At 46.3% G+C, this 24,829-nt stretch overlaps 1 protein-coding gene across 1 annotated transcript in view; it reads right to left on the bottom strand.

Moving 5' to 3' along the window:
* The window catches only part of LOC306917903 (sodium- and chloride-dependent taurine transporter-like), a gene marked incomplete at its 5' end in the record, with an annotated part of 81,888 nt that overhangs the window by 10,390 nt on the left and 46,669 nt on the right, over positions 1–24,829 (bottom strand). The window contains 7 exons of the mRNA XM_079530802.1: positions 476–613; positions 5,856–5,968; positions 15,014–15,138; positions 15,313–15,416; positions 21,361–21,495; positions 23,897–24,029; positions 24,207–24,549. Of these exons, the coding sequence (XP_079386928.1) occupies positions 476–613; positions 5,856–5,968; positions 15,014–15,138; positions 15,313–15,416; positions 21,361–21,495; positions 23,897–24,029; positions 24,207–24,549 (1,091 nt within the window). The remainder of the gene's footprint in view (positions 1–475; positions 614–5,855; positions 5,969–15,013; positions 15,139–15,312; positions 15,417–21,360; positions 21,496–23,896; positions 24,030–24,206; positions 24,550–24,829) is intronic.

Raw genomic sequence — 24,829 nt, 5'->3', positions numbered from 1 at the left:
TAGAGTACTGAGTACTGTTACTTATACCCATAGAGTACTGAGTGACATGCCTGTTACTTATACCCATAGAGTACTGAGTACTGTTACTTATACCCATAGAGTACTGAGTGACATGCCTGTTACTTATACCCATAGAGTACTGAGTACTGTTACTTATACCCATAGAGTACTGAGTACTGTTACTTATACCCATAGAGTACTGTGTGACATGCCTGTTGTATCATGAAAACACATGCCATGACTTTGCAGATGTAACTTTAATGCACCTGTAATATTTGTGTCCTTGTATGCATATCCTTTGTGTGGACATAAATAAATGGTTAATGTGTGTGTGTGTGTGTGTGTGTGTGTGTGTGTGTGTGTGTGTGTGTGTGTGTGTGTGTGTGTGTGTGTGTGTGTGTGTGTGTGTGTGTGTGTGTGTGTGTGTGTGTGTGTGTGTGTGTGTGTGTGTGTGTGTGTGTGTGTGTGTGGTTACCTTGGTAACCATGGTGAGTCCCAGCAGATAGCTAATACAACAGATGACGGCTATGAAGATCTCGCGGCGGTATCCCTTCCTGAGCAGATCCGGATACAGATCCACCAGCGACGTGATCTGGCCTTCTACCTCCACAAACTGAAACGCACACAGACAGCACAGCAGTTAAGATACAGATCTACTGAAACACACACAGACAGCACAGCAGTTAAGATACAGATCTACTGAAACACACACAGACAGCACAGCAGTTAAGATACAGATCTACTGAAACACACACAGACAGCACAGCAGTTAACACTCTAATCGCCCAGGGTTATTTCATCCATTAAATGGCGCCAAGCGATTTATAGCAGCGGAGCCCATTTAGCGACGCACCAGGCGCTATCCCGGATGGAGCTGAAGTAAGTTTTGTGCCAAAACACTCCCGAGGCGATCAACGGGAGGTATGATTAATTCTACCGCGACTAGCGACGGGACAGTACAACTTTGGGAACCCCTGCATTATTCAATACACACATGCCTCAAATACTTTCAACAGCTGACTGTGAGCGTGTGCACGTGAGTACGCACTCAGTGGGCGTGTGCACGCACTCACTGAGCGTGTGCACGCACTCACTGAGCGTGTGCACGCATTCAGTGAGTGTGCGCATGTGCGCACGCTGCGTGCACTCCCATGGGAATGCTAAAGTATTTTTCATGTGCTCAAATTTAGAATATCTGAGCTGGCGTTTGGCTCCAGGACAGGCTGCTGGCCGACAGCGTGCGACACTGAGAGGAGATAGAATTACACTAGAAGGTGGAAATGTGATCGACGGTGGAAGTTCCCCCTCGGAGTGTATACTCTACGCTGGGGGGTTGTCTCTGGCTTATCGTATCTGTCTCCTGGCTTATCGTATCTGTCTCCTGGTAGTCTACTCTACGCTGGGGGGTTGTCTCCTGGCTTAACATATCTGTCTCCTGGCTTATCGTATCTGTCTCCTGGCTTAACGTCTCTGTCTCCTGGCTTATCGTATCTGTCTCCTGGCTTAACGTCTCTGTCTCCTGGCTTATCGTATCTGTCTCCTGGCTTATCGTATCTGTCTCCTGGCTTATCGTCTCTGTCTCCTGGCTTATCGTATCTGTCTCCTGGCTTATCGTATCTGTCTCCTGGCTTATCGTATCTGTCTCCTGGCTTATCGTATCTGTCTCCTGGCTTATCGTATCTGTCTCCTGGCTTATCGTATCTGTCTCCTGGCTTATCGTATCTGTCTCCTGGCTTATCGTATCTGTCTCCTGGCTTAACGTATCTGTCTCCTGGCTTATCGTATCTGTCTCCTGGCTTATCGTATCTGTCTCCTGGCTTATCGTATCTGTCTCCTGGCTTATCGTATCTGTCTCCTGGCTTAACGTCTCTGTCTCCTGGCTTAACGTCTCTGTCTCCTGGCTTATCGTATCTGTCTCCTGGCTTAACGTCTCTGTCTCCTGGCTTATCGTCTCTGTCTCCTGGCTTATCGTCTCTGTCTCCTGGCTTATTGTCTCTGGCTTAACGTCTCTGTCTCCTGGCTTATTGTCTCCTGGCTTAACGTCTCTGTCTCCTGGCTTAACGTCTCTGTCTCCTGGCTTATCGTCTCTGTCTCCTGGCTTATCGTATCTGTCTCCTGGCTTATCATATCTGTCTCCTGGCTTAACGTCTCTGTCTCCTGGCTTATCGTATCTGTCTCCTGGCTTATCGTATCTGTCTCCTGGCTTATCGTATCTGTCTCCTGGCTTATCGTATCTGTCTCCTGGCTTATCGTATCTGTCTCCTGGCTTAACGTCTCTGTCTCCTGGCTTATCGTATCTGTCTCCTGGCTTATCGTCTCTGTCTCCTGGCTTAACGTCTCTGTCTCCTGGCTTATCGTATCTGTCTCCTGGCTTATCGTATCTGTCTCCTGGCTTATCGTATCTGTCTCCTGGCTTATCGTCTCTGTCTCCTGGCTTATCATATCTGTCTCCTGGCTTATCGTCTCTGGCTTAACGTCTCTGTCTCCTGGCTTATCGTATCTGTCTCCTGGCTTATCGTATCTGTCTCCTGGCTTAACGTATCTGTCTCCTGGCTTATCGTATCTGTCTCCTGGCTTATCGTCTCTGTCTCCTGGCTTATCGTCTCTGGCTTAACGTCTCTGTCTCCTGGCTTATCGTCTCTGGCTTAACGTCTCTGTCTCCTGGCTTATCGTCTCTGTCTCCTGGCTTATCGTCTCTGTCTCCTGGCTTATCGTCTCTGGCTTAACGTCTCTGTCTCCTGGTAGTCTACTCTACGCTGGGGGGTTGTCTCCTGGCTTAACGTCTCTGTCTCCTGGCTTAACGTCTCAGTCTCCTGGTAGTCTACTCTACGCTGGGGGGTTTTCTCCTGGCTTATCGTCTCTGTCTCCTGGTAGTCTACTCTACGCTGGGGGGTTGTCTCCTGGCTTATCGTCTCTGTCTCCTGGCTTATCGTCTCTGTCTCCTGGTAGTCTACTCTACGCTGGGGGGTTGTCTCCTGGCTTATCGTCTCTGTCTCCTGGTAGTCTACTCTACACTGGGGGGTTGTCTCCTGGTAGTCTACTCTACGCTGGGGGGTTGTCTCTTGGCTTATCGTCTCTGTCTCCTGGTAGTCTACTCTACGCTGGGGGGTTGTCTCCTGGTAGTCTACTCTACGCTGGGGGGTTGTCTCCTGGCTTAACGTCTCTGTCTCCTGGTAGTCTACTCTACGCTGGGGGGTTGTCTCCTGGCTTAACGTCTCTGTCTCCTGGTAGTCTACTCTACGCTGGGGGGTTGTCTCCTGGCTTAACGTCTCAGTCTCCTGGCTTAACGTCTCAGTCTCCTGGTAGTCTACTCTACGCTGGGGGGTTGTCTCCTGGCTTATCGTCTCTGTCTCCTGGCTTATCGTATCTGTCTCCTGGTAGTCTACTCTACGCTGGGGGGTTGTCTCCTGGCTTATCGTATCGTACGCGCTGGGCTGTGTTCTGTTCTCGCTGTTCCTCAAAGTGGCGCCCGGGGACCGCCTGAACAAGGGGTCTCTGAGGGGGTTCCAGGGTTTAGCGAGGGGTCTCTGAGGGGGTTCCAGGGTTTAGCGAGGGGTCTCTGAGGGGGTTCCAGGGTTTAGCGAGGGGTCTCTGAGGGGGTTCCAGGGTTTAGCGAGGGGTCTCTGAGGGGGTTCCAGGGTTTAGCGAGGGGTCTCTGAGGGGGTTCCAGGGTTTAGCGAGGGGTCTCTCAGGGGGTTCCAGGGTTTAGCGAGGGGTTTCTGAGGGGGTTCCAGGGTTTAGCGAGGGGTCTCTGAGGGGGTTCCAGGGTTTAGCGAGGGGTAACTGAGGGGGTTCCAGGGTTTAGCGAGGGGTAACTGAGGGGGTTCCAGGGTTTAGCGAGGGGTCTCTGAGGGGGTTCCAGGGTTTAGCGAGGGGTCTCTGAGGGGGTTCCAGGGTTTAGCGAGGGGTCTCTGAGGGGGTTCCAGGGTTTAGCGAGGGGTCTCTGAGGGGGTTCCAGGGTTTAGCGAGGGGTCTCTGAGGGGGTTCCAGGGTTTAGCGAGGGGTTTCTGAGGGGGTTCCAGGGTTTAGCGAGGGGTAACTGAGGGGGTTCCAGGGTTTAGCGAGGGGTCTCTGAGGGGGTTCCAGGGTTTAGCGAGGGGTCTCTGAGGGGGTTCCAGGGTTTAGCGAGGGGTCTCTGAGGGGGTTCCAGGGTTTAGCGAGGGGTCTCTGAGGGGGTTCCAGGGTTTAGCGAGGGGTCTCTGAGGGGGTTCCAGGGTTTAGCGAGGGGTCTCTGAGGGGGTTCCAGGGTTTAGCGAGGGGTAACTGAGGGGGTTCCAGGGTTTAGCGAGGGGTCTCTGAGGGGGTTCCAGGGTTTAGCGAGGGGTCTCTGAGGGGGTTCCAGGGTTTAGCGAGGGGTCTCTGAGGGGGTTCCAGGGTTTAGCGAGGGGTCTCTGAGGGGGTTCCAGGGTTTAGCGAGGGGTCTCTGAGGGGGTTCCAGGGTTTAGCGAGGGGTCTCTGAGGGGGTTCCAGGGTTTAGCGAGGGGTCTCTGAGGGGGTTCCAGGGTTTAGCGAGGGGTCTCTGAGGGGGTTCCAGGGTTTAGCAAGGGGTCTCTGAGGGGGTTCCAGGGTTTAGCGAGGGGTTTCTGAGGGGGTTCCAGGGTTTAGCGAGGGGTAACTGAGGGGGTTCCAGGGTTTAGCGAGGGGTCTCTGAGGGGGTTCCAGGGTTTAGCGAGGGGTCTCTGAGGGGGTTCCAGGGTTTAGCGAGGGTTCTCTGAGGGGGTTCCAGGGTTTAATCTGCAACGCAACGCTTTGCTGCCTTCATCTTTCTCTCAGCGAAGTTAGTGCTCTGTGGCCTGGAAAACACGTTGAACACCGTCAGGACAGGTGAGGACAGGACAGGACAGGACAGGACAGGACAGGACAGGACAGGACAGGACAGGACAGGACAGGACAGGACAGGACAGGACAGGTGAGGACAGGACAGGTGAGGACAGGTGAGGACAGGTGAGGACAGGTGAGGACAGGACAGGACAGGACAGGTGAGGACAGGACAGGACAGGACAGGACAGGACAGGACAGGACAGGAGAGGACAGGTGAGGACAGGACAGGACAGGTGAGGACAGGTGAGGTCAGGACAGGACAGGACAGGACAGGTGAGGACAGGACAGGTCAGGACAGGACAGGTGAGGACAGGACAGGACAGGACAGGTGAGGACAGGTCAGGACAGGTGAGGACAGGTGAGGACAGGTGAGGACAGGTCAGGACAGGACAGGACAGGTGAGGACAGGACAGGACAGGACAGGACAGGTGAGGACAGGTGAGGACAGGTGAGGACAGGTGAGGACAGGACAGGTGAGGACAGGTGAGGACAGGTGAGGACAGGACAGGACAGGTGAGGACAGGACAGGACAGGACAGGACAGGACAGGACAGGACAGGACAGGACAGGACAGGACAGGACAGGACAGGTGAGGACAGGACCGGTGCGCACCGGGTGTGCCGAGTGCCCGCACTGAGGGACCCTACCCTGAAGCTGGGGTTGTCCGGTGTGAATGCGTCACAGCTGTGGTCGTTCGTAAATAAGGCACACTGAACGCACTCTGTGACGTCACCGCCCACCACACTCAACAAACTGACCACATTCCCGGTGCGCATTTCCGAACGCACCCTATGGCTCTGGGGGTTAGGGTTAGGGTTAACATAGGGGTTATGGTAGGGGTCAGGGGTCAGGGTCAGGGTACTGACCTGGCTGTCCAGCCCCAGTAGCAGGGGGTTATGGTAGGGGTCAGGGGTCAGGGTCAGGGTACTGACCTGGCTGTCCAGCCCCAGTAGCAGGGGGTTATGGTAGGGGTCAGGGGTCAGGGTAGGGGTCAGGGTAGGGGTCAGGGGTCAGGGTAGGGGTCAGGGTACTGACCTGGCTGTCCAGCCCCAGTAGCAGCAGCATGATGAAGAACAGGATGGCCCAGAAGGTGGGCATTGGCATCATGGACACGGCTTTAGGGTAAGCAATGAAGGCCAGGCCTGGACCTAAAGAGAGAGAGAGAGAGAGAGAGAGAGGAGGAGGAGAGAGAGGGGTCAGTCCAGACCTGGCTGGGCGCCAGCTTGGACGACAGGGGGAGGATCCATCGATCGGGAAAACAAACAAAGAGACAAATTCCAACGCCCCGAATCTCGGCCACTCGCTCACTCGCACTCGCTCGCTCCAGAGTGGCGGTGTTACGGCGACATTGGTGACCTGCTAAAATATGTGCCGATGGTGTAGACTTTACACCGATGGTGTAGACTTTACATCGATGGTGTAGACTTTACATAACGTTCGATGGTGTAGACTTCGCATAACGTTCGATGGTGTAGACTTAGCATAACGTTCGATGGTGTAGACTTCGCATAACGTTCGATGGTGTAGACTTAGCATAACGTTCGATGGTGTAGACTTCGCATAACGTTTGATGGTGTAGACTTAGCAACGTTCAAGCCAGAGGTATTTATGTATTTATTTGACAAGGACGACGTGTGGGAACGTCATATGTAATCCAACCGACGGGTTGCTAGCGCATTTTCATTGATATCAAACAAGAGAAAAATATTCAGATTTTTCTTCTTTTTTGTTTTTGTTGGCCTCTCCTTCTGCACCATACTCCTTGCTCTTTCGCCCATGCGCGCTGTCGTTCACTTCCCTGTTTACGGATCAGAAAGAATGCCTCGTATCTCCTAATCTAAGGAGCTCTCCGTTGTTTTGACCAGATGGACATACTAAGCTCTTCATTTCTGACTTCAACATGCCTCTCGTTCAAAATATGAACGCGAGGGATTATTCAGCGACTTTATCGTAATCATCGGCGAGGTAAGCAAGCAAAAATATGTCTCCCGGTTTTTGTCCGGAACGGAAGGGGGGGGGGGAGGGGGGGGGGTCTTACAGAGTAAAAGTGGCGGCCATATCTTCGAGGCATGCACCCCGAGCTTCTATTTTGAAAGAAATCCCGGCGCTGAATGTGTTAATCAAAATGTCAGTTTTCACATCCATGTAAATGGGCCAGAGTTAAAGCCAGAAGCTCATTTACATCTGTAGTCCTTATTCAGGCTCATTTACATCTGTAGTCCTTATTCAGGCTCATTTACATCTGTAGTCCTTATTCAGGCTCATTTACATCTGTAGTCCTTATTCAGGCTAATTTACATCTGTAGTCCTTATTCAGGCTCATTTACATCTGTAGTCCTTATTCAGGCCACGTCTTTAACCCATTCTGGGCGGGAACCCCTTTTGGTGTTTTAACTAAGCATTATGTTATACTTTAGCTATTGAAAAATAGCAGATCTACAAGCTGCTATTTTTGAAAAATCGTAAAAGTGCGGCACAAAAATGCGGCACAAATCAAACGTTCTTTTTTATTTCGACGTCAGGCCTACATTTTAAAGACCTCCAGGTAAAGTTGTGTGAAGTCCAGAAGATGGTCACACATTTCATTTCACATTTCATCAGGTCACCAGTCTCACCATAACACCTCCATGCTGGAGCAATGGAGTGTGGAGTGACCGAGTGGCCTCGGGTTCTGGGTGTTGGAATCTGGCTTCAGTATATTTATGGTAAAAAAGCCTCGTTTATACTCATAAACGCATACATGAAGCATCAGATCTACACTAAGGAGAGCCTCAGCAGACTATAGAGCGCTACAACCAATGCAGGTAAAACACAACGGACAACTTACCCAGAAATGAAACTAATAGGGCCATAATTATATTAGAAACCCATTCAGAATGAGACAACAAGGCAGAGTATAACCCAGCTTCATAAAACACACTCAGTACAAACAGATGTCTGGTTTGACTATGTGTTGTTTGTTTTTTGCTGACTGAAACAGAGAAATGAAGACGCTAGTGAATGTGGTGTCCTTCAACGGTAACCTAGTGAATGTGGTGTCCTTCAACAGTAATCTAGTGAATGTGGTGTCCTTCAACGGTAACCTAGTGAATGTGGTGTCCTTCAACGGTAACCTAGTGAATGTGGTGTCCTTCAACAGTAACCTAGTGAATGTGGTGTCCTTCAACAGTAATCTAGTGAATGTGGTGTCCTTCAACGGTAACCTAGTGAATGTGGTGTCCTTCAACAGTAATCTAGTGAATGTGGTGTCCTTCAACAGTAATCTAGTGAATGTGGTGTCCTTCAACAGTAACCTAGTGAATGTGGTGTCCTTCAACAGTAACCTAGTGAATGTGGTGTCCTTCAACAGTAATCTAGTGAATGTGGTGTCCTTCAACAGTAATCTAGTGAATGTGGTGTCCTTCAACAGTAACCTAGTGAATGTGGTGTCCTTCAACAGTAACCTAGTGAATGTGGTGTCCTTCAACGGTAATCTAGTGAATGTGGTGTCCTTCAACAGTAACCTAGTGAATGTGGTGTCCTTCAACAGTAATCTAGTGAATGTGGTGTCCTTCAACGGTAACCTAGTGAATGTGGTGTCCTTCAACGGTAACCTAGTGAATGTGGTGTCCTTCAACAGTAACCTAGTGAATGTGGTGTCCTTCAACAGTAATCTAGTGAATGTGGTGTCCTTCAACGGTAACCTAGTGAATGTGGTGTCCTTCAACAGTAATCTAGTGAATGTGGTGTCCTTCAACAGTAATCTAGTGAATGTGGTGTCCTTCAACAGTAACCTAGTGAATGTGGTGTCCTTCAACAGTAACCTAGTGAATGTGGTGTCCTTCAACAGTAATCTAGTGAATGTGGTGTCCTTCAACAGTAATCTAGTGAATGTGGTGTCCTTCAACAGTAACCTAGTGAATGTGGTGTCCTTCAACAGTAACCTAGTGAATGTGGTGTCCTTCAACGGTAACCTAGTGAATGTGGTGTCCTTCAACGGTAACCTAGTGAATGTGGTGTCCTTCAACAGTAACCTAGTGAATGTGGTGTCCTTCAACAGTAACCTAGTGAATGTGGTGTCCTTCAACAGTAATCTAGTGAATGTGGTGTCCTTCAACAGTAACCTAGTGAATGTGGTGTCCTTCAACGGTAACCTAGTGAATGTGGTGTCCTTCAACGGTAACCTAGTGAATGTGGTGTCCTTCAACGGTAACCTAGTGAATGTGGTGTCCTTCAACAGTAACCTAGTGAATGTGGTGTCCTTCAACAGTAACCTAGTGAATGTGGTGTCCTTCAACAGTAATCTAGTGAATGTGGTGTCCTTCAACAGTAACCTAGTGAATGTGGTGTCCTTCAACGGTAACCTAGTGAATGTGGTGTCCTTCAACGGTAACCTAGTGAATGTGGTGTCCTTCAACGGTAATCTAGTCAATGTGGTGTCCTTCAACAGTAATCTAGTCAATGTGGTGTCCTTCAACGGTAACCTAGTGAATGTGGTGTCCTTCAACGGTAACCTAGTGAATGTGGTGTTCTTCAACGGTAATCTAGTGAATGTGGTGTCCTTCAACAGTAATCTAGTGAATGTGGTGTTCTTCAACAGTAATCTAGTGAATGTGGTGTCCTTCAACAGTAATCTAGTGAATGTGGTGTCCTTCAACGGTAACCTAGTGAATGTGGTGTCCTTCAACGGTAATCTAGTGAATGTGGTGTCCTTCAACAGTAATCTAGTCAATGTGGTGTCCTTCAACAGTAATCTAGTCAATGTGGTGTCCTTCAACAGTAATCTAGTGAATGTGGTGTCCTTCAACAGTAATCTAGTGAATGTGGTGTTCTTCAACAGTAATCTAGTGAATGTGGTGTCCTTCAACAGTAATCTAGTGAATGTGGTGTCCTTCAACGGTAACCTAGTGAATGTGGTGTCCTTCAACAGTAATCTAGTGAATGTGGTGTCCTTCAACAGTAACCTAGTGAATGTGGTGTCCTTCAACGGTAATCTAGTGAATGTGGTGTCCTTCAACAGTAATCTAGTGAATGTGGTGTCCTTCAACAGTAACCTAGTGAATGTGGTGTCCTTCAACAGTAATCTAGTGAATGTGGTGTCCTTCAACAGTAACCTAGTGAATGTGGTGTCCTTCAACAGTAACCTAGTGAATGTGGTGTCCTTCAACAGTAATCTAGTGAATGTGGTGTCCTTCAACAGTAATATAGTGAATGTGGTGTCCTTCAACAGTAATCTAGTGAATGTGGTGTCCTTCAACAGTAACCTAGTGAATGTGGTGTCCTTCAACAGTAACCTAGTGAATGTGGTGTCCTTCAACAGTAATCTAGTGAATGTGGTGTCCTTCAACAGTAATCTAGTGAATGTGGTGTCCTTCAACAGTAATCTAGTGAATGTAGTGTCCTTCAACGCTAGTGAATGTGGTGTCCTTCAACAGTAATATAGTGAATGTGGTGTCCTTCAACAGTAATCTAGTGAATGTAGTGTCCTTCAACGCTAGTGAATGTGGTGTCCTTCAACAGTAATCTAGTGAATGTGGTGTCCTTCAACGGTAACCTAGTGAATGTGGTGTCCTTCAACAGTAACCTAGTGAATGTGGTGTCCTTCAACGCTAGTGAATGTGGTGTCCTTCAACAGTAACCTAGTGAATGTGGTGTCCTTCAACGCTAGTGAATGTGGTGTCCTTCAACAGTAACCTAGTGAATGTGGTGTCCTTCAACAGTAACCTAGTGAATGTGGTGTCCTTCAACAGTAATCTAGTGAATGTGGTGTCCTTCAACAGTAACCTAGTGAATGTGGTGTCCTTCAACAGTAATCTAGTCAATGTGGTGTCCTTCAACAGTAACCTAGTGAATGTGGTGTCCTTCAACAGTAACCTAGTGAATGTGGTGTCCTTCAACGCTAGTGAATGTGGTGTCCTTCAACAGTAACCTAGTGAATGTGGTGTCCTTCAACGCTAGTGAATGTGGTGTCCTTCAACAGTAACCTAGTGAATGTGGTGTCCTTCAACGCTAGTGAATGTGGTGTCCTTCAACAGTAACCTAGTGAATGTGGTGTCCTTCAACAGTAACCTAGTGAATGTGGTGTCCTTCAACAGTAATCTAGTGAATGTGGTGTCCTTCAACAGTAACCTAGTGAATGTGGTGTCCTTCAACAGTAATCTAGTCAATGTGGTGTCCTTCAACAGTAACCTAGTGAATGTGGTGTCCTTCAACAGTAACCTAGTGAATGTGGTGTCCTTCAACAGTAATCTAGTGAATGTGGTGTCCTTCAACAGTAACCTAGTGAATGTGGTGTCCTTCAACAGTAACCTAGTGAATGTGGTGTCCTTCAACAGTAATCTAGTGAATGTGGTGTCCTTCAACAGTAATCTAGTGAATGTGGTGTCCTTCAACAGTAACCTAGTGAATGTGGTGTCCTTCAACAGTAACCTAGTGAATGTGGTGTCCTTCAACAGTAATCTAGTGAATGTGGTGTCCTTCAACAGTAACCTAGTGAATGTGGTGTCCTTCAACAGTAACCTAGTGAATGTGGTGTCCTTCAACGGTAACCTAGTGAATGTGGTGTCCTTCAACAGTAACCTAGTGAATGTGGTGTCCTTCAACAGTAATCTAGTGAATGTGGTGTCCTTCAACAGTAACCTAGTGAATGTGGTGTCCTTCAACAGTAACCTAGTGAATGTGGTGTCCTTCAACAGTAACCTAGTGAATGTGGTGTCCTTCAACGGTAACCTAGTGAATGTGGTGTCCTTCAACGGTAATCTAGTCAATGTGGTGTCCTTCAACAGTAATCTAGTCAATGTGGTGTCCTTCAACAGTAACCTAGTGAATGTGGTGTCCTTCAACAGTAATCTTTGAAATGTTTACTAATTTATAACAAAGCAGAATTAAAGAGTGTTTCTGTCTTCAAAGGAAAGCCGTGAACTCCAACAGGGTATTAAAGAGAACAACAGTAATGGACACAGAATGGCAGCACATTTATCACATTTAACACAAGCATAAAACCATCGGTATTTAATGCACAATAACAATAGCGTCTATATGGCCCTCCCCTCACCCTATAGAACAACAAACAGCAATATGTTTCTGTGTTGAAATTAGTTAAATATATGTATATTCTGATAGTAACCGTTGCTAGTAGAGTTTGTTCAGTAACAGCGACAGTAAAGCTGTCGCTCCAGAAACAGATCCGTTTCATCCGGTCAGGATACAGAGGAGACAGAATGTATTAGGATACAGAGGAGACAGAATGTATCAGGATACAGAGGAGACAGAATGTATCAGGATACAGAGGAGAGTTGAGGAGACAGAATGTATCAGGATACAGAGGAGAGTTGAGCAGACAGAATGTATCAGGATACAGAGGAGAGTTGAGGAGACAGAATGTATCAGGATACAGAGGAGAGTTGAGGAGACAGAATGTATCAGGATACAGAGGAGAGTTGAGGAGACAGAATGTATCAGGATACAGAGGAGAGTTGAGGAGACAGAATGTATCAGGATACAGAGGAGAGTTGAGCAGACAGAATGTATCAGGATACAGAGGAGACAGAATGTATCAGGATACAGAGGAGAGTTGAGCAGACAGAATGTATCAGGATACAGAGGAGAGTTTGAGACAGAATGTATCAGGATACAGAGGAGAGTTTGAGACAGAATGTATCAGGATACAGAGGAGAGTTGAGCAGACAGAATGTATCAGGATACAGAGGAGAGTTGAGGAGACAGAATGTATCAGGATACAGAGGAGAGTTGAGGAGACAGAATGTATCAGGATACAGAGGAGAGTTGAGCAGACAGAATGTATCAGGATACAGAGGAGACAGAATGTATCAGGATACAGAGGAGAGTTGAGGAGACAGAATGTATCAGGATACAGAGGAGACAGAATGTATCAGGATACAGAGGAGAGTTGAGGAGACAGAATGTTCAGAGGAGAGTTGAGCAGACAGAATGTATCAGGATACAGAGGAGAGTTGAGGAGACAGAATGTATCAGGATACAGAGGAGAGTTTGAGACAGAATGTAGAACTAATAAATGGCTTCTCTCTCCTGAATGGATTGAACTGTGAACCAAACCCACCTGTTTATTTATTAAAGCTCTGGAGATCTGAACAAACACTCTATCAATGATTACTATCACAATATAGAGCTTTTCCAAAACAATATCACTCACACTACATTTAAAAAAGGCATTTACAGCTCCTGCATTTCTTTTTGGGTACAATATATATATATATATATATATATATACTGTAACGACCCTGCTGAAGACCTGACGCCGTAACTCACTCCTCCAAGGGACCTCGCTCTCTTGGCGTGGCGTGTTGCCTGCCTGCTCTGCTGAGTTGGGCCACTTGTGTCCTGTATCTTCTGTGTGTCGACACACAGAAGACACAGGACACAAGTGTCCCTTGCGTGTGTCTTAGGTGTGAATGAGGCCTTGGAGATGTTCTTGGAGGAGGCTTGTTGCCTGCTCTGATCTGCTCTACTACGCTGTGCCTAAACGTTACATTAGCCTCCCTCGGAGGTTCAAATCCCACTTCTGACACTAATGGAACGTTTAGCGCACCGAGCTGGAATCGAACCCCGACCTCCAACAACTCGGCAGACCAGGCAGGCCAACACGCCAACACACCAAGAGAGCCTAGCTCCCTTTGGAGGAGCGAGTTACAGCCCCCGGGGGTCTTCTGCAAGGGTCGTTCCAATACTTTGAATTATCATACAACCATGATGTGTTTTTTTACACCATAATAATGATCCACCTCAGGAGGAGAAAAGCATGGATGTTGTCATTTGAATTGGAACAGAGCGAGCATGCTGAAAGAAGATGCATCTCCCACGAAAAACCATGTCAAGGAATAATAATGAGAGAACAGAACAGAACCGAAAGATAGATATCTATGATAGATAGACAGAGTCCACCTCAGATCTATGATAGATAGACCACCTCAGAGAGTCCACAGCCTGTTTAACACAACTGGGCTTTACGGTACAACGAACGGGGCGCTCGCTCGCTCACAGATATAACACAGCTTTGAGCACATGAGCCGACAGAATAACAATACGTGTTTATTTATATCAATTAGTATTCTTTCTCCACAGATTACTGAGGCTAGGGTTGCTGTAAAGTCCACATGGTGCCAACATTAGAGTAAAGTTGACTAATAAATCGTTGCTTTCTCAAACCAGGGAGTCCAAATTCTGCCCCTTATCGGTGTGTAACTCTGAGAGTGTACCATGGAACCGGGATAAAGGAGTACAGTTCACCCTAAACAATGTCTTATTTTACATCAGTTACACCTCATGAAGCCTAGTATTCATGGAGATCGTTTAGTTTTTGTCACAATAATGCATCAAATTATTGGCTCAGGAATGTAAAACAAACAAACAAACAAATGTCCATGAATTCAAGGCTTCATGGTATGTGTAATTATTAGAAAATAAGACATTGTTTGGGTGAACTACTATTTACATTTATATGCTATAAAATGGGGTTCATCAAACTAGGGGAGTTGATGTGGATCAAACTGGGGGAGTCAGCCTTGACATTAAAAAAAGGATTATAAATTTGTAAGTTGGACTTAAATGCCTGTGGAAACACTGATGACATCATCCTCATCCTCATCATTGGGGCCTTTGAACAACAGGTGGAGGTGGATGATAAGATGACCAAACCCCCCCCAAAAAACTGCTCTTTGGTTTAACCCATCCAGCTGGGTTCAAACAGCGCCACACTCGAGACCCAATGGGATCTTAATCTGTCCTCAAGCGTAGCCTGGTGGAACACCAGTGATATCCAAGACAAGGGATTCAAGGAGTGTGCAATAAATCGCTGATACCTCTACATTTCAGCATTGTCGTTTGGAGAGACGCTAATACACCATTTTCTTTTTTTGAATCTGTTCGTTGACTAAATCTTTTATTTTTTCTTTCAGCATCCAATAGACTCTTTTCACGGTGGCCATTTTGACGGGGCCAACACAGCTGAAGGTAATAACGGTTCAGCTCCTGTTTAACAACAACTCAACGAAAACCTCAACGACCCGCAGCTGTGTTCGTTCACCCGTTTTAACAAAATGGCCGCCGTGGAAAAGGGTCCAACATTTATATCTTTTTTTAGTTTGTTTGTTTGTTTTGGGTTTTTCTTTAACGTATAGGGTGCAGTAGCAGCGCCCACCATCACTGCTACTGCGTATGACCGATACCCCTCATACCTGACTCTGCCACATCGGCAATGTCCACCCCTTGCTCTTGTGCCATGAATCCAAGGACTGAAAAGATAGCGAAGCCAGACACAAAACTGGTACCGCTGTTCAGGCCTCCCAGCAGCAAACAGTCCCTATGTCACACATATGTCATGGAGGTTGTTAATGAACACACACGGAACGCAACGTTCCCATTTTTTTTTTTTTTTTTTTTTTTTTGGACACGTACGTGTTTTTCCGTCACTACTAACAGTACGTACAGTAAGAGCCGGCCGGCGCTAAACGGCCGGCGGAGGAACGCCGCTCACCTGTAGCAGTTGTATTTGTATTTGTTGTAGCTCCCCAGAGACGTCATGGCGCCCAGACAGATGGCGTAGGAGAAGAAGATCTGGGTCCCTGCATCGATCCACACCTGGAGGAACACAAGGACCTTAACATTAACCCTAACCTTAACATTAACATTAACCCTAACCTTAACCCAGACAGATAGTAGGAGAAGAAGATCTGGGTCCCTGCATCGATCCACACCTGGAGGAACACAAGGACCTTAACATTAACCCTGACCTTAACATTAACATTAACCCTAACCTTAACCCAGACAGATAGTAGGAGAAGAAGATCTGGGTCCCTGCATCGATCCACACCTGGAGGAACACAAGGACCTTAACATTAACCCTGACCTTAACATTAACATTAACCCTAACCTTAACCCAGACAGATAGTAGGAGAAGAAGATCTGGGTCCCTGCATCGATCCACACCTGGAGGAACACAAGGACCTTAACATTAACCCTGACCTTAACATTAACATTAACCCTAACCTTAACCCAGACAGATAGTAGGAGAAGAAGATCTGGGTCCCTGCATCGATCCACACCTGGAGGAACACAAGGACCTTAACATTAACCCTGACCTTAACATTAACATTAACCCTAACCTTAACCCAGACAGATAGTAGGAGAAGAAGATCTGGGTCCCTGCATCGATCCACACCTGGAGGAACACAAGGACCTTAACATTAACCCTGACCTTAACATTAACATTAACCCTAACCTTAACCCAGACAGATAGTAGGAGAAGAAGATCTGGGTCCCTGCATCGATCCACACCTGGAGGAACACAAGGACCTTAACATTAACCCTGACCTTAACATTAACATTAACCCTAACCTTAACCCAGACAGATAGTAGGAGAAGAAGATCTGGGTCCCTGCATCGATCCACACCTGGAGGAACACAAGGACCTTAACATTAACCCTGACCTTAACATTAACATTAACCCTAACCTTAACCCAGACAGATAGTAGGAGAAGAAGATCTGGGTCCCTGCATCGATCCACACCTGGAGGAACACAAGGACCTTAACATTAACCCTGACCTTAACATTAACATTAACCCTAACCTTAACCCAGACAGATAGTAGGAGAAGAAGATCTGGGTCCCTGCATCGATCCACACCTGGAGGAACACAAGGACCTTAACATTAACCCTGACCTTAACATTAACATTAACCCTAACCTTAACCCAGACAGATAGTAGGAGAAGAAGATCTGGGTCCCCGCATCGATCCACACCTGGAGGAACACAAGGACCTTAACATTAACCCTGACCTTAACATTAACATTAACCCTAACCTTAACCCAGACAGATAGTAGGAGAAGAAGATCTGGGTCCCCGCATCGATCCACACCTGGAGGAACACAAGGACCTTAACATTAACCCTGACCTTAACATTAACCCTGACCTTAACATTAACCCTGACCTTAACATTAACATTAACCCTAACCTTAACCCAGACAGATAGTAGGAGAAGAAGATCTGGGTCCCTGCATCGATCCACACCTGGAGGAACACAAGGACCTTAACATTAACCCTGACCTTAACATTAACATTAACCCTAACCTTAACCCAGACAGATAGTAGGAGAAGAAGATCTGGGTCCCTGCATCGATCCACACCTGGAGGAACACAAGGACCTTAACATTAACCCTGACCTTAACATTAACCCTGACCTTAACATTAACCCTGACCTTAACATTAACCCTAACCTTAACCCAGACAGATAGTAGGAGAAGAAGATCTGGGTCCCTGCATCGATCCACACCTGGAGGAACACAAGGACCTTAACATTAACCCTGACCTTAACATTAACCCTGACCTTAACATTAACATTAACCCTAACCTTAACCCAGACAGATAGTAGGAGAAGAAGATCTGGGTCCCTGCATCGATCCACACCTGGAGGAACACAAGGACCTTAACATTAACCCTGACCTTAACATTAACATTAACCCTAACCTTAACCCAGACAGATAGTAGGAGAAGAAGATCTGGGTCCCTGCATCGATCCACACCTGGAGGAACACAAGGACCTTAACATTAACCCTGACCTTAATATTAACATTAACCCTAACCTTAACCCAGACAGATAGTAGGAGAAGAAGATCTGGGTCCCTGCATCGATCCACACCTGGAGGAACACAGAGGTAACTATACTGTAATTAAGAAATTAACTCTATACTTAACCCGACCTTAACCTTAACCCGCTAAGAACAAACATTTGAAAGATTACCTTGTACATACATAGCAAACTATAACATGTCATGGAAAATCTACCTAATTTGGTCTAAGCATTTCAATGGAAGTTGCTCAGTGGCGTTTGAAATACCCGGAAGAACTCTCTCTCTACTTCCACATTGTCTCCATTTGGACACCAACGTTTTTCCAGAAGCTCTGGGAATCTGGGGGTTTACACACAGGTGTGTAGGAGAGGAACAAACGAGGGGTTAACACAGGTGCATAGGAGAGGAACAAACGAGGGGTTAACACAGGTGCATAGGAGAGGAACAAACGAGGGGTTAACACAGGTGCATAGGAGAGGAACAAACGAGGGCCACAACGTACTGAAAGAAAAACCTCCCCCACACCGTCTTCAAATGCAATTAAAAATATTTAATGGGAATAATAAAGTTCCGGCCTGTAATCTTTTAGATAACAGATAACCGGTTGTCTTTTATCTTTTATATAAAACATAACCTTTGGGTCTAACAGACCGAAAGGTTGTTATGCCTGTTAAATCTTTTTAATTGCATTTGAAGACAGTTTTCCTTCAATACTTTTATTCGAAAATAGCTGATCTTGTAGATCTGACTTTTACAAAAACGTTGCTACTTCTTGTACATTGGAATTTTAGTTACTTCAATTACAATTACCATAATGTCAGGCCCGAAAACCCGAAAAAGCAGTGAAAAAAAAGAGAAAAAAAGGAAAAAGAAAAATGCCACTATATGGCCGCGGCGCCGTGAATTATTGAGACGACCGTGTCAGAGAACGCACTAATAGTCTAGTCGCCGAAATAAAGGATTTATGTAACTCACGTTAATTGGCTGATAATGTTCCATTTTCAACATTCTAATGGTTTCCAGCAATTTCCAGGGGTGAGTAAACATCTTCTGAATCAAAGTAGCAGCGATCCTCTGAAGTGACGCAGTTAATTATGTCCAATAGGCTACTGGCAATATTATGACAATTCAAGTCAACTTGGCTATAATCTACTATAGGTTACTGTATAGTTTACATTAATCATTGCCTCTCAAACCCACATACCACGCGTAATGTGCGTTGCCTAACCAAAAGAACAGACATACAAACCATCAACATGCCGCTCGATGGCGTGTCGAGTCTGTCGACAGCTTGCAGATCTTTTATTTTGGGCAGTGGGCACACAACGAGGCGTGCTGCGCTACGATGGGGAAATTAAATAGCTGTAGGCTACAGCGCGCTGCGATACGATTTGTAAACCAAATAGCTGTAGCCTACAGTGTGACTGTAACATTGCTTGGTCATCATGTAACTATATTACGTGCAGGCGCTTTCATAGTTATATGGAGCATTTACCGTTGATTAGGTAGCCTAATTTAGCTTATTCACCCAGCTGGGTTCAACGAGACAGCAGTGTCTCGTTAAGCCCCGACGTTTCCAAAACGAGCTATTGCGGATAAATCGATGGTCTTATAAAACATTTAAGCATATGGCAAGTTGACTTAAGTTATATAGTTGATGCTGAGCAGTAAGCAGCTCATTTGGTTGGCAAACCAGAGGCCAGCCAGCGGTAGCAAGTTCAACAACCACCGTTCTATTCTGTCACTTTGGTGCGCTGCTGCCTGCTGCTGATCATCGCCTCCTCCTCCTTCAGTCACATATAGTATAATAGCCTAAACTGTAAAAGTTAATCGCCAACATTCACCAGCTCAGCCCTCTTCATATTAAATAAATACATTACACAAACAACAGAATTGTTATTTTTGTTATAATAAAATTATATAGAAAAATAAAAATAAAATCACAATCACAGAGCCGGAGGCCGGAGGCCCTACCCGAAAATGTCGGGCCGGGTCGGGCCGGGCCGGGCCGGGTTCGGGCAGAGATTGAGAACTCTATCAGAGAGTACTTCCACTCCTGGGTATTGGGTAACAGTAATTATTTGTATCTCTTCTTGCACGACTCCATTTCGTTAAAGGTCGACGTTCCACTTATCTATGAATTACAGCCTGGGTTACATTACGTTTTATCTGTGAATTACAGCCTGGATAACATTACATTTTATCTATGAATTACAGCCTGGATAACATTACGTTTTATCTGTGAATTACAGCCTGGATTACATTACATTTTATCTATGAATGACAGCCTGGATTACATTACGTTTTATCTGTGAATTACAGCCTGGATTACATTACGTTGACAATTTGACAACGTGATGACATTTTGGGATTCGAGGTTTGATTGACGACTCTGGAAATGTCATCATGTCTAGTTAATCAAATGCAACAGCGATAGTGCTGTCGGAGGGCAAGGGGGGGGGGGGGGGGGGGACAACATGATCAAGAGGCTATAATCAAACACATTGCTTTGCAAACTGAAAGGCATGTTTCATTTAGGCCAATAATGCCTTCATGCACAAAACCATAAATGATGTTGTTATATAGCCTAACATCATAAATGATGTTGTTATATAGCCTAACATCGCAGCTAGCTTGTTTCATTTGAGCCAATAATGCCTTCATGCACAAAACCATAAATGATGTTGTTATATAGAACATCGCAGCTAGCTTGTTTCATTTAGGCCAATAATGCCTTCATGCACACAAAACCATAAATGATGTTGTTATATAGAACATCGCAGCTAGCTTGTTTCATTTAGGCCAATAATGCCTTCATGCACACAAAACCATAAATGATCATGACAGCTTCTATTTATAAGATGCTTCGTACTAATGAGATCTTAAAGCAGTATGTTAATGAGATGCTAATGAGACAGGAACAAGAATTGAGTACCACAGACGAAAAACAGTCTAAGTCCAAATTTCAGACTGACCCCTCCACGAAAAGGCCTCGTTGTCCTGAACCCTTATCTATCATTTATATATTATGGATCAATAGTGTGGACTTAGACTGTTATTCGTCTGTGGTACTCAATTATTGAGATCTCTAAGCAGTATGTTAATGAGACAGGAACAAGAATTATTGAGATCTCTAAGCAGTATGTTAATGAGATGTTAATGAGATGTTAATGAGACAGGAACAAGAATTATTGAGATCTCTAAGCAGTATGTTAATGAGATGTTAATGAGATGTTAATGAGATGTTAATGAGACAGGAACAAGAATTATTGAACCACTAAGTACTCCATGCAGTCTAATTAAAGCTCGTTACTTTAAAACAATCAATATTTCAGAGGAATGCAATAATGGGGACAATCTGACAGGCAGAGAGAGAGAGGGGGAGAGAGAGATAGAGAGAGAGAGAGAGAGGGGGGGGGGGGGGGAGAGATAGAGAGAGAGAGAGATCGGGGGGGGGGGATAGAGGGGGATAGAGGGGGAGAGAGAGAGAGAGAGAGATAGAGAGAGAGAGAGAGAGAGGGGGGGGGGGAGAGAAAGAGTGAGAGAGAGAGAAAGAGGGGGGGGATAGAGGGGGATAGAGGGGGAGAGAGAGAGAGAGAGAGAGAGAGAGAGCTTGTTTAATTTAGGCCAATAATGCCTTCATGCACACAAAACCATAAATGATGTTATGTAACATGACTGAGCTTCTATTTATAAGATGCTTAAACAACGTTACACTCATGTTAAAGTGTAGCTGGAACTTGTACAGTTTTGCCATTATAAAAGAATGATGAGGTTCTGTGGCCAAAAACATGTGAGTTTTCTTTGACCTGAAGATGGTTGAGAAGCAGCGATTTCTCCACACAGGGAACAGAGGGTGTTTGGTTCGTACCTCTGGATGCTCCAGGCGTGTCAGGGTTAGGGTTAAGGTTTAGGGTTAGGGACCAGAGTGTAGACTGAGGGTGTTTGGTTCGTACCTCTGGGTCCTCCAGGCGTGTCAGGTTAGGGTACAGGTAGAACTTGATGCCTTCAGACGCGCCCGGCAGGGTGACCCCTCGGACCAGTAACACAAGCAGCATCACAAAGGGGAAGGTAGCCGTGATGTAAACCACCTGGAGACAGGACAAGAACAGGGTTTATAAGAGACGGGACAAAGGGGAAGGTAGCCGTGATGTAAACCACCTTGAGACAGGACAAGAACAGGGTTTATAAGAGACGGGACAAAGGGGAAGGTAGCCGTGATGTAAACCACCTTGAGACAGGACAACGTTTATAAAACCATCTAGTTCCCTTCCGGTCACTCTACCCCTGCGCCACTGCTGCATTTTTCAATCAATCAATCAAAACTCCCTTCCAGATACAGAAGACAGATATTAAACTTTATTTTTTTAATTTAGAAAAATGTCTGGGGAAAAAAATAAAGGTTTCCAACTGTCCATGACGTGAAAGGTTTCCAACTGTCCATCACGTGAAAGGTTTCCAACTGTCCATGAAAGGTTTCCAACTGTCCATCACGTGAAAGGTTTCCAGCTGTCCATGACGTGAAAGGTTTCCAACTGTCCATGAAAGGTTTCCAACTGTCCATCACGTGAAAGGTTTCCAGCTGTCCATGACGTGAAAGGTTTCCAACTGTCCATGAAAGGTTTCCAACTGTCCATCACGTGAAAGGTTTCCAACTGTCCATCACGTGAAAGGTTTCCAACTGTCCATCACGTGAAAGGTTTCCAACTGTCCATCACGTGAAAGGTTTCCAACTGTCCATGACGTGAAAGGTTTCCAACTGTCCATCATGTGAAAGGTTTCCAACTGTCCATCACGTGAAAGGTTTCCAACTGTCCATCACGTGAAAGGTTTCCAACTGTCCATCATGTGAAAGGTTTCCAACTGTCCATCACGTGAAAGGTTTCCAACTGTCCATCACGTGAAAGGTTTCCAACTGTCCATCACGTGAAAGGTTTCCAACTGTCCATCACGTGAAAGGTTTCCAACTGTCCATGACGTGAAAGGTTTCCAACTGTCCATCACGTGAAAGGTTTCCAACTGTCCATCACGTGAAAGATTTCCAACTGTCCATCACGTGAAAGGTTTCCAACTGTCCATCACGTGAAAGGTTTCCAACTGGCCATGAAAGGTTTCCAACTGTCCATCACGTGAAAGGTTTCCAACTGTCCATGAAAGGTTTCCAACTGTCCATCACGTGAAAGGTTTCCAACTGGCCATGAAAGGTTTCCAACTGTCCATCACGTGAAAGGTTTCCAACTGTCCATCACGTGAAAGGTTTCCAACTGTCCATGAAAGGTTTCCAACTGTCCATCACGTGAAAGGTTTCCAACTGGCCATGAAAGGTTTCCAACTGTCCATCACGTGAAAGGTTTCCAACTGTCCATCACGTGAAAGGTTTCCAACTGTCCATCACGTGAAAGGTTTCCAACTGTCCATCACGTGAAAGGTTTCCAACTGTCCATCACGTGAAAGGTTTCCAACTGTCCATCACGTGAAAGGTTTCCAACTGTCCATCACGTGAAAGGTTTCCAACTGTCCATCACGTGAAAGGTTTCCAACTGTCCATCACGTGAAAGGTTTCCAACTGTCCATCACGTGAAAGGTTTCCAACTGTCCATCACGTGAAAGGTTTCCAACTGTCCATCACGTGAAAGGTTTCCAACTGTCCATCACGTGAAAGGTTTCCAACTGTCCATCACGTGAAAGGTTTCCAACTGTCCATCACCTGAAAGGTTTCCAACTGTCCATCACGTGAAAGGTTTCCAACTGTCCATCACCTGAAAGGTTTCCAACTGTCCATCACGTGAAAGGTTTCCAACTGTCCATCACGTGAAAGGTTTCCAACTGTCCATCACGTGAAAGGTTTCCAACTGTCCATCACGTGAAAGGTTTCCAACTGTCCATCACGTGAAAGGTTTCCAACTGTCCATCACGTGAAAGGTTTCCAACTGTCCATCATGTGAAAGGTTTCCAACTGTCCATCACGTGAAAGGTTTCCAACTGTCCATCACGTGAAAGGTTTCCAACTGTCCATCACGTGAAAGGTTTCCAACTGTCCATCACGTGAAAGGTTTCCAACTGTCCATCACGTGAAAGGTTTCCAACTGTCCATCACGTGAAAGGTTTCCAACTGTCCATCACGTGAAAGGTTTCCAACTGTCCATCACGTGAAAGGTTTCCAACTGTCCATCACGTGAAAGGTTTCCAACTGTCCATCACGTGAAAGGTTTCCAACTGTCCATCACGTGAAAGGTTTCCAACTGTCCATGAAAGGTTTCCAACTGTCCATCACGTGAAAGGTTTCCAACTGTCCATCACGTGAAAGGTTTCCAACTGTCCATCACGTGAAAGACGATACATTAAGACCCAAAAGACAATCAGACGTTTTCCTGGAAACCAAACTAGTGAAACTTTTCTGGAATTTGATTATTTTCAGGTTTTTCATTCATTCTTTTTGATTTAATTTTTTTTCAACTAAAATAGCCAAATGAGGTGTGAAGGGAGACTCACTTTCCCGGTGGTTTTGACTCCCTTCCAGATGCAGAAGAAGCAGATGATCCACATGGCCAGCAGACACAGAGCCAGGTCCCATTTTATAGCACCCAGGTCATCAATACCGCTGGAGATACTGAGGACATTACGCCTGGAGAGGAGAGGAGAGGAACATGATTAATACAACCCTAACCCAGACCCAGATACAGACCCAGACCCAGACACAGAGCCAGACACAGAGCCAGGCACAGATCCTAATCCTAATAGAGTAATAGTACTCATAGTAATACAGTAATAGTACTCATAGTAATACAGTAATAGTACTCACTCCCAGAACTCTGTGACGGGTGAGGTAAAGTTGGCGCCGGTGAAGTTGGCGGCCATCCAGAGGGTTTTGTTCTTGCGCACGGTGTCCTCCACGCAGCGAGGCGTGTTCCACGGCTGGTTGCACTTGGCCCAGGGCAGCTCGGGCTGGAAGCACTGGAACAGGTAGTACAGTCCCCACGCCAGGATGACGATGTAGTAGATGTTCAGGAGGCTCACGATGACGATGGACGCGTAGCCGATGCCTGGAGGGAACGAGAGGAGAGACACGGTCACTATGGAGGCGTAGCCGATGCCTGGAGGGAACGAGAGGAGAGACACGGTCACTATGGAGGCGTAGCCGATGCCTGGAGGGAACGAGAGGAGAGACACGGTCACTATGGAGGCGTAGAACAAGAAGAGTTAAGCGTTATTCATAGTCTAATATTTTCGGTGGTGATGTGACCACCGAACTACAACATGACGTCACTGAGCCGTGGTGAAGAGCAAACCACCGCTCTCCCCAGCCCTTCTCTCTGTTTTCACTCACCACCGCTCAGCGTTATTTCAGTGGTGGTCACCTCACCACCGGAGCGGTGGTCACCTCACCACCGGAGCGGTGGTCGCCTCACCACCGGAGCGGTGGTC

Source organism: Electrona antarctica (assembly GCF_951216825.1).
Source record: "Electrona antarctica genome assembly, contig: scaffold_56, whole genome shotgun sequence".
NCBI lineage: Eukaryota > Metazoa > Chordata > Actinopteri > Myctophiformes > Myctophidae > Electrona > Electrona antarctica.
The sequence above is the reverse complement of the archived record's forward strand: the minus strand, read 5'-3'. Positions and strand labels throughout refer to the sequence as shown.